Genomic DNA, 10,731 nt, shown 5'->3' with positions numbered 1-10,731 from the left:
ACCGAGGTTAGCCCGGTGTCGCGCAGGAATCTGATGCGCTTGAACACCGGCTCCAACCTCACGTCCTCCGGCGGCGGCGCCTCCCACGTCGACTTCTGGGGCTTCGCCGCCACCTCCGGTAGGGCGAGACGGTCGTGGGGGTCGACGTCGACGAAGAACCAGTCCCGCCGCCACTCCTCCCATTTGCTTCGCAGCACCTGGGGGATGTACCGCTCCCCCATACTGTCTCGCAGCTGAAGATTGCAGCACCCCGTGACGTCCGTCTTGGAGTACCCTCTCTTCTTCCCGGCCGACCGCAGGACGAAGAAATGTCAAAGAAGCATCACCGACAGCACCACTCCCACGAACATCTCGCATAGGTGCACGAACACCGCCAGCACGATGACGGAGTTGGGGCTCAGATGCACCAACTGCACGCCGTAGGTGTCGAGGACTTGGAGGAAGAATGTCGAGAACGGCGGCACCAGTCCCGCCGCCACGAAGGATGTGAACAAGACGATTCGCTCAGGGATGGTCGTCGCCGGTGGGAAGTTCGCCGCCATCACCACCGAGGCCCCCTACTGGCCCTCAGGGACCAACAGCTTCCTGACCTTCTCCGCCGCCTCCTCATTCTTCAAGCGAGACTCTGGCAGCACGCTGTCCGGAGTCCTGTCGAGGTGGCTTCCCCCGGCTCTCGGCATCTCGTCGGAGGGGGAGGTTGTCTGGGTAGAGGAGAGGGAAAGAGAGAAGCGCTCTGATCGCCTAAGGGATTCTAAGGGCTCAGGAGTGCAAAGGAAACAAGAGCAAGATCGCAAGATGGCGTAAAGAGGGGGGCGGATCGATCCCCTCCCCCTCTTATATCTCACAGAATTCAAACGTCTCCTGCCAACGGCGCACTCGGCGGGACGGTTTCCTCGGTCGACGCAACCGCCAGGCGAATCTCCCACTGGTCGTGCGGCGTCAGCGGCTGCCAGGCGTATTTTCCTCGATCTGTGCGGCAGCCGCGCGTGCCGCCCGTCCCGTTGTCATGCTCTTCGGGAGTTGTGTGGACAGCGCGTCCAATCGTCTCCCCGTTGGGCCGTACCAAGGGCCCGAATCTAAAGGGCCACCTGTTGAAAGCTTACCACGTGGCGTCCACGACAGCCCCGGCCTCGTTCGCGACGAGGGGCCCATCCACAGTCTCCGTGCCGTCGCCTGCCAATAGGCCCGGGGGCTACTGTCGGTGTATCAAGAACCGGGGGTCCCTGAGTCCCGAGGCCAGGCCAGCCATCCGCCACATGGCGCCATCCCGCGAGGTCCCTCCTGCGGGGTGAGGAAAGTTCAAATCCCGGGAGAAGGTGCTCGGGGCCACAGTCCGCGATTCCCAAGCACCCCAGTTCCCCAATGATCCACGGAGTTTATGTACCGGGAAGAAAGTGCTCGGGGAGGTGCCCGGTCACCCCCGAGCGCCCTAGTCCCCCGACGATCAGAAGAGCCAAGTTCCGGGATAGAGTGCTCGGGACTGCGTATGGCAGCTCCCGAGCGCTCAGTTCCCCGAGGATCCGCGTAAGAGTGCTCGAGAGAGAGTGCTCGGGGCTGCACGTGGCAGCCCCCGAGCACGCCGTTCCCCGAAGGGTCGGGCAAGAGTGCTCGGGAGAGAGTGCTCAAGGTTGCACATGGCAGCCCCCGAGCACTCGGTTCCCCGAAGGTTTGTGCAAGAGTGCTCGGGAGAGAGTGCTCGGGGAGGTGAACAGTACCCCCGAGCACCCGGTACCCCGAGGACAAGGATAGGCATTCTCGGGAGAGAGTGCTCGGGGAGGTGAACAGTACCCCCGAGCACTCGGTGCCCCGACGACCCAGAAAGACCCCCGAGGCACCCGCTGATGAGGTGTCAATCAGTCAGAGGTTCGAAGCCGCATTTAATGAGCGTGCGTGGCCTGACATCCCCAACTGCCCCCGCCGCAGTGTTAGTTGCTGCCATGTTTTGGCAGAGAGGCGTAGGGCTATTAATTGCACGGGTCCCATCTCGTATCATCCGGTGTATCTCGGGATAACATCGCCAGGATCAAGGCGTTCCATCTGCCGCCCTGCTGTGGCAGAGGAACAAGACAGGGTGGGCACGCCGGGTTGCTCTGCGGCTGCCCGGTGGGTCCTCTCTACGGCGCCCGTTGCCAGGGCGTTTATGGTGACAGGTGACCAGGTGTGCGCTGCGTTTTCCACCCCCTGGTCACTTCACCCAGAAGGAATGATGACGCCTTTCCCTGTAATGGCATCTTGGAACTTGTGCCCCCTCCTTCCTGTTCGGGGCATGTCGCAGCCGGCGAGTGCTTAAAAGAGCCGGCAACACAGAAGAGAAAACGGGCCAAGAAGGGAACAAGAGACCGCAAGCACCCAAGCAGCGAGAACGGAACCATAGACGAACACAACGCATAAGGCACAATCCCTGCCCAAGAATAAGGAGCCTCAAGCTCTTAGTTAGACAAATATTCTTGTAACCAGCACATCCTAGAGGGACTTCCTCAGGACAGTTATTACATCCATACAGGAGTAGGGTATTACGCCCCCGTGCGGCTCGAACCTGTCTAAATTCCGGTGCATTTACTTCTCTTTGCACTAGATCATCACCCCCACCACCGGCCGTTGCATTTACTCTCATTCATTTCTCTGACGAACTTATTCAGGATCATCCCCTCGGCCGAATCTCTAAAAAGGGGTATCTCGGGATCCCTGCGACAGGAGTTAATCCTCCGACAATACCGCTTCTCCTTTAGTCACCAAGACTCAAATGCTTCTTAGTGATAGCCATTTCTCTATCTCCAGATTGATGGGCTTCAAATTAAAAACAAAACTTCCTCTTAGAGCTCCCACAAGAACTTCAAAAGCTCACCAAGACACCTCCAATCACTAAGATCGGTTAGGTATTGTCAACCACTAAGAGTAACAAGTCAATAGCTTCACTTAACCCAAATCAAGTCTATACTACAGCTAGATGCACACTTGTTACTCTACTTGCACTAATGATATCCTTAATCTTCAATTAAGAACTTTTCAAATCACTCTAATACATCCCCTTACCTCTCGATCATACACTAAGTGTTTTAACTCTTATGAATCGTAAGGTTGCCCAATGAGATAAAATGAGGGGTATATATAGGTTAGAAATCCGAAACTAGCCGTTGCCCAACCATCCACATTTTTTTAACGTCGGATGATCCGATATGCACAGGCTCCAAACACCGGACCATTTAGTGTGAATCATCCATCCAAAACTAGCCGTTACTGCACTAAATCCTTTGGTTACGCCAGACCATCCGACATGTATGAGTCCAACTTCTATTAGACTGAAAGAAATTTCTCTAGGCTTTACTCCAGCGACGCCTCCGATATATGCGTCGGACCATCTGATGTGTATAAATCTATTTTTCACTTAAAAAAAACTTTTTGGATTTTACTCCGATGAAACATCTGGTGTATACACCAGACCATCCGACATGTACAAACTTGAATTTCATCTTCTGAAAAATACTCCAACGTAGCTAATTCACAGTATCGGATTATCTGTTATGCACAAAAGCACTCAGATAAGAGCTCCGACGCATATAAACGCCTCACCGCCGGATATACACTAAACGCCGGACCATAAGATTTTGATGGGTTAGTTACACCATGCAAATTTTCGCGCCGTACGGCCGGTGGTTTTCCTAGCAGAACCGGCCTCCCCTCTTGTTTTACAATAATAACTGCACAAGCTACGCCACGGCCACATGGTCAAAACAGCACCCCAACGGAAAGCAACGGAACGGCGATGTCGACATGCCCACGCCTCCCGTCTGGCGCGACGCGATGGCATGCAGACGAAGAACCACCGCCCCGAAGACCGCGTCCGAGAAGGCAGCGCAAGCGCAAGCGCACGCGTCCACCCGCCACCCGTTCCGCGCACGACCATGTCCACCACCGCCGCCGCCCGCACGAAGCGCTCGGCGTCCATGCCCCTCCCCGGCGCCAGCGCCGGCGGCAACGGCAAGGACCCGCTCCCAGTGGGCGGCGGGCGCTCGCGGCTCCGCGACGAGCAGCTGCGCCAGCTCCGCGAACTCTTCCTCCGCTTCGACCTCGACGGCGACGGAAGCCTCACCAAGCTGGAGATCGCCGCGCTGCTCCGCTCGCTGGGGCTCCGCCCCGCGGCCGGGGACGAGATACACGCCCTCATCGCCGCCATGGACGCCGACGGCAACGGCACCGTCGAGTTCGACGAGCTCGCCTCCTCCCTGGCTCCGCTGCTCCTCGGGCCATGCCGCCCCGCCGTCGCTGTCGACCATGTGGAGCTCGCAGAGGCCTTCCGCGCCTTCGATCGCGACGGGAACGGGTTCATCTCCGCCGCCGAGCTCGCGCGCTCCATGGCGCGGATGGGCCACCCCATCTGCTACGCCGAGCTCACCGACATGATGCGCGAGGCAGACACCGACGGCGACGGCGTCATCAGCTTCCAGGAGTTCACCGCCATCATGACCAAGTCCGCCGTCGACTTCCTCGGCCTCGCCGCCTTGTGACTCTCTTACCAATCGGTCGATCCCCCTTCCCTATTTGTGCATTCCTTCCCTTTTCTCTTCCATTTGGCTTTGCTAATACATATAAATTTGGGCTGACTTGGCTGTATGTATGATATGTGATGGTGTAAATATGATGTGATGGTGTTGTAGTGCACATTTCATTTGAAATTGCTATTCCGTTCAACCAAAAAGGGAATAATTGTCTGACCAAATTCATCGTGCTTGATAAGTTTGATTTTGGAAATTGGGAATGGCTGTACGCTCATTTGTAGTTTAAAGATACACAAAAATGCTAAAAACATAGCCTAAACCAGTCCGCTCTGACATCACAACCATGTGCGTTACTAATTCGGCCCAATACTGAAAATATTTACATCCAACTAGCTAGAATTCCAAAATGGACAAAAGGGTGCAATTCGAAAAAAGAAAATATTAGGTGCAGTCGTATTCATCTCAAAAAGAATGATGCTAATTTTCAACTGCCTGAAATATCATCTTTTCTCATGCCACAGATGTGAGTCATTGGATGGGCTCACAACTTTTTTCAACCTCCCGACGCCTACCTCTCTTTCTCTTTCTCTCCTGATGTTCACATCTTGAGCTTGCTCGGCCCCGCTCAGTCCGCTTTTGTCATACCTAGTTTTTCCTGAATCAAAACAAAAAATCTTTTCTACTCTCCCCCACCTCCATCCTTCGTACCGTCCCATCTCATTGTTGCTCGCGTCACCGTTGTCCTCCCCGACCTCACCGTCCTCGCCATGCACTATAGCCACGCCCTCGTCGCCTTCATCACCAACAACTCTGTTGTCCTGTTCCATCGTGCACATCACACACATCTCGCAATTTGTGGCGGCACCACTCCGCTGCCATGCTGCCTATTCCCTGGCCTCCACTTCCCTCCTCCCTGGCCGCCTATTAAAGGAGGCTGAGCTCCTTGTTCATCCGCAATCCCCACAACGCCCAAACTTGAGCTCCTCTTCTCCCATCTCCATGTGACCAACACCACTACCAAGCATCATCCATACTCAAGCTCGCCATCACCGATTCCCTGCCGCCGGTGAGCCTCCTCCCCCTTCTTCTCTCTTTTCCCTTCCATTCGAGCCGCACCTCAAGATCCCTTAAAACCCTAACCCTGTTGTCTACTTGGGCCATCGCAGGAGCACCCTTGCAGCCGTCCCCGTCATCGAAAACACTCCACCTTGTTGCCTAGTCCAGATCCACCCCAGTGTAGATCCGGTCGACGTCACCCCGATTTGCCCATGGCCGAAACTGGAGCCGCCACCACCCTCCATCGCCGGTGTCGCCGTCGCTCTCTCCTCTGTCCGTCGTTGTCCCCTCCTCTATGTTCTCTCTCGATTGAGCCAAACCGCCCCCTTCTCTCTCCCTTATCCTCTCCTCTCCTACCTGCCATGTCGGCCTCACTGGCTAAAAACCGAGCCAAGCCAGCCTCACCGAAGCTCGAGCCAACCAACTGAGCCGAGCCGACCCACCATAGTTGAGCCGAGCAACCTGAGTCGAGCCGTATTATGCTGTGGACCTAGTCCACCATGGACCATGCACAGTAAACCCTAGAAACACTATTCCCTAGACCCGTCCACAGCGCAATACCATTTTTGATTTTCCAAAATAATTATCTAAAATCCAATTTCAAAGAATATTTTAGGAATATTCTCCTCTTTTCCTTTTTCCTGATTTAACCTCCTGGAAAATCTTCCGAAGCCCGTTTCTCCTTCGTCCTAACTCTGTTTTCGATGATTCTTTCATCGGTATTCATCTCAATTTGAGATCTACCCTGCTATGTCAATTTCAAAATTTTTGTAATTTAATTAGTTTTTATTGTAATTAATTGCTTGATTGTTTATGCATATGCTTTTTTGTCGTTGGTTTCGTACATTAGAGGAAGGGACGTTCGAGGAGGATCCGGAGGACCCAGGGTTTGAGAAAAAAGCGGATAAGGACTTCAATGAAGGCAAGTATTACACCGTTTACCATGTTACACATATAATTTCAAACACAACCAGTAGAGCCACTGTTTCAAACTATAGTAGTATGTACGCTTAAGTTGATAACTCAAATTTAAAATACTAAGATAGTTATGACCTAGCTAGTCAGACTTCAACCCAATCTTTGGTACCAACCAATAAAAATATTAGATGTAGTAGCGGCAGACCAGGAGATCGACAATCAGGTTTTGTTAAGTACAATGGAGACACCACACCGAAGTCGAAGCTACCTGGGAGTGTGAAGATGATCTCAAGAAGGAGTTCCATCATCTCTTCGAGGAAGACCCCAAAATCTCGAGGATAAGATTTTCCTAAGTGTGGTAGGTTTGTCACACTCACATCCAATTTTTCCCAAATCAAAACAAAAAATCTTTTCTTCTCTCTCTCCTACCTCCATCCTTCGCCCCATCCCATTACACAGTGTTGCTTGCGTCACCGATGTCCTCCATGACCTCATCATCCTCACCATGCACTGTAGCCACGCCCTCGACGCCATCATCACCAACAACTTTGTTGTCCCGTTCCAACGTGCACGGCACACACGTCTCGCAATTCGCTGTGGTGCCACTCTGGTGCCATGCTGCCCATGCCATGGACTTCACTTCCCTCCTCCCTAGCCGCATATAAAAGGAGGCCGAGCTCCTCATTCCTCCACGATCCCCACACTGCCTAAACTCGAGCTCCTCTTCTCCCATCTCCACCTGACCAACACCACCACCGAGCATCATCCATACTCGAGATCGCCGTCACTGATTCCCTACCACCGGTGAGCCTCCTCCTCCTCCTCTTCTCTCTTTTCCCTTCCACCTGAGCCGCACCTCAAGATCCCCTCAAACCCTAACCTAGTTGCGTATCTGGGCCACCGCTGGAGCACCATCCATCACTGGCTGCCCGTCGTCCCCATCGTCGGAAACACTCCACCTTGCCACTCGGTCTAGATCTGCTCCACCTCGGTGAGGATCCCGCTGACGTCGCCCTGATTTGTCCATCACCAAAACCACCACCATCCTCCATTGCTGGCGTCGTAGTTGCCCCCTTCTTTGTCCACCGCCACCCTCTTCCTCCCTGTTCTCTCTCGATTGAGCCAAACCACCCCCTTCTCTCACTTATCCTCTCCTCTCCCACCTACCATGTTGGCCCCATCGGCTAAAGATCGAGTCGAGCCAGCTCCACTGGAGCTCGAGTCGACCGACTGAGTTGAGCCGACCCACCAGATCCGAGCCTAGCCGAGCCACACTATTCCGTGGATCATGCACAGTAAACCCTAGAAACACTATTCCATAAACCTGGTCCAAAGCACAATAGCATTTTTGAATTTCCAAAATAATTATCCAAAATTCCATTTTTATAGAATATTTCAGGAATATTATCCCCTTTTCCCTTTTCCTGATTTAATCTCCCGGCAAATCTTCCAAGCTCGTTTCTCCTTCGTTCTAACTCTGTTTTCGATAATTCTTCCATCAATATTCATGGAAATTCGAAATCTACTCAACCATGTCAATTTCATAATTTTGTAATTTAATTATTATTTTTTATTATAATTAATTGTATGATTGTTTATGTATTTGCCTTTCATCATCGGTTGCGTATGTTAGAAGAAGGAGCATTTGAGGAGGATTCGGAGGGCCCATTGTTTGAGGAAGAAGCGGACGAGGACTTCAAAAAAGGTAATTTCTACACCATTGACCATGTTTGTCACACCCCTAAAACTCTAATCTAGTCATTATGCATGCATATGTATCATGACATCATGCTTCATATTTTTTCTGTTTTAAGTATTTAAAAATGTTTTGGAAACGTTTACGTCATTGATCAATGCACGTTGCCACCATGATAATTTTGAGGGGGAAATTGTTTAGAAATTGTTAGGAAGCCTCAAGACCATTTAGGAAGGAAAAGAAAAAGAATTGGAAGAAACAAGGAAAAGAAAGGAGACTTTTAGCACGTGGGCCAAGCCCATGGTCCGACCCGTGCTAGCCATAGTCTGAATGCTAGGGCCCAGAACCCCCACTTAAGACCCCTCGACTCTCTCACTCTCTCTCACTTCTTTCTTCTTCCTCCACCTAAATCAGGGGGGGGGGGAGAGAGAGATGACCACCTCGACCACCACGACAGTCGAAGATCGATGGAGAAGGCTTCCCTGAGCTCCTCCCCACTGTTTTCTTTGTTGGAGACGCTTCCACATGACTTCTTCCACCTCAAGGCCACCCCGGAGCCCAATCTTCGAATCAAAGCTTGCTCGGAGTTGGCCAACCCTCTAGAAAGCTTCCCCACATCGAGATGAGACTTCCCCAACCGTTTTCTCGTCATTCTCAAGCTCCAACTGGTCCCCCATTAGTTTAGATCGAGGTCGACCCTAGCCATGGACGTTATCCATGGGCTCCTCGAGTTTGGCCCCGTGCATATCATCCAAACTACCCAAAATACACTTCCCTAGTCTTGTAGAGTGTTTTGATACCATTCTTGGTTGAATACTACTTATTCACCTCCGTCTAGTCGGTATCCTAGATCCTACAAGTGGTATCAGAGCCTATGACTCTTTTTTATCACGGATTTAACCATCCTGGAGTAGGTTGTGGCTAGTGACACTCATGTTAATGTGGAGAAGTCTCCGTTCTTTGATGAGTCAAACTACGCCTATTGGAAGGCTAGAATGACCGTTTATCTTAAGGCTATAGGCGATAAGTTATGGGAGATAGTGGACAAGGATTATGCAATTATTGATCCTGATGAGGACATCACTCCTTCGGATACATACAATGATCCTCCATTGAACTTTCAAGGTCCAATCACAAGAGCTCGCGCACGACAATTAAATTTAGAGGTGAGCTCGTTCCTAAGCAACTCTTTATATAATTTTGAGAATAGATTGCTACCTAATGATTATGTGTTGCTTAGGAATCATAGAGAGGATAAGGAGACACATAGAGGAAGGCTTGGAGGCGTGGAGGAGCAGCTAGGACGTCTAACAACAGCAGGAGTTCCAGTCCAACTCGAGTCCGAATCAGCCTCGACCTCCAGGACCAGCGAGCGGTAAAACGGACGCTCAGGACGCATCCGGACTCCGTTTTCGACGATCCACATATGGTTGGAAAGATAATTTCATAAGGAAACCAATGGCGTAGGTTTGAGGTCCAAATTCCTTCTGAGTCAACGGAAAACGTCGAAACAAGTCAGCGTCCAGAATCTGTCCCGGTGCTGCGTCACCGTTTTTAGTCCATTGGGCCGTGTATCGTCGTTGGGCCCATTAGGGGGGCGTGTCCAGGGGGTGTGACGACCCTTAGACCCTTATTATCAGCTGCCGCCACTCTCGTTAGGGGGGGGGGTTACTTAGATTATTCTGTCAAGAACAATTTCGCCGTTTCGTCGGTTTGTGAGACCCCAACTCGTGAGATTAATCATTCATCTGCAATTTGGTTGTATTCTTCCTTGTTCTTGCTTGTGTTCTTCGATTCGCAGGCAAGGACTTTAGCCTTCTTGGCGAGGTCATCCGTGCAACGCCGGTTGATAACCAGAGGAGACGTGGTGCTGCGATTGCGGGGTTTCGGATCGTGTTGTTCGGAAGCCGGATCGACTTGTGTCTCGTTTCCACCAAATCGAGAGTTACCAGAACCTTTCGGAAGATCGGGAACCCTTATTCATACCAAGTGGTATCAGAGCTTCAGGTATACCGTCAGGTTCATATCTACCCTTAGTTTCGAGTGTTTTCGCCTTCGTTCCATAGTCCACTGCCATATCGTTTTTTTTTCCTGTCCTACAACCCTTCCGCGCCTTTAGCTTTTGCATATTTCAGTTTCAGAGTCCGTCGTGTTGAGTTTGTGTCCTGGTCAAGGTCTTGTTGCTGGTTAGGTCGTGTTAGAGTCCAGTTCGTGTGTTTTCCCCCACCGTTTCCACCAAATCGAGAGTTACCAGAACCTTTTGGAAGATCGGGAACCCTTGTTCATACCAGATCCCACTAATCTTACTGATGTACATAGGGAGAATACTCTTGCAAATGCTCAAGTTATGAATGTTCTTTATGGTGCTTTAGATCTTAATGAGTTTAATCGCATTTGTAAACTTGAGACCACTCATGAAATTTGGGAAAGGCTCAAAGTGATTCATGAGGGCACAACCATGGTTAAGGATGCAAAACTTTTGTTTATAAAGGGCAACTTGAGAAATTTCTATGTTGCAAAACGAAAGCTTTGAAGAAATATTCAATCTTCTAAATAACATAATAA

At 51.2% G+C, this 10,731-nt stretch overlaps 1 protein-coding gene across 1 annotated transcript; it reads left to right on the top strand.

Moving 5' to 3' along the window:
• The first annotated feature begins 3,610 nt into the window (after positions 1-3,610).
• Positions 3,611-4,717, top strand: LOC133888685 (probable calcium-binding protein CML12). The gene has a single exon (XM_062329020.1). It carries the CDS (start codon positions 3,723-3,725, stop codon positions 4,503-4,505), a length of 783 nt encoding a protein of 260 aa, XP_062185004.1. The 5' UTR covers positions 3,611-3,722; the 3' UTR covers positions 4,506-4,717.
• Positions 4,718-10,731: the final 6,014 nt, after the last annotated feature.

This window comes from Phragmites australis, chromosome 1 (genome assembly GCF_958298935.1).
Source record: "Phragmites australis chromosome 1, lpPhrAust1.1, whole genome shotgun sequence".
Classification (NCBI taxonomy): Eukaryota; Viridiplantae; Streptophyta; class Magnoliopsida; order Poales; family Poaceae; genus Phragmites; species Phragmites australis.
This window is presented reverse-complemented; position numbering and strand designations above follow the sequence as displayed.

Bases quoted from the DNA above. Each gene is read 5' to 3' on its own strand.
- LOC133888685 (XM_062329020.1), top strand. From the start codon at position 3,723: ATGGTCAAAACAGCACCCCAACGGAAAGCAACGGAACGGCGATGTCGA.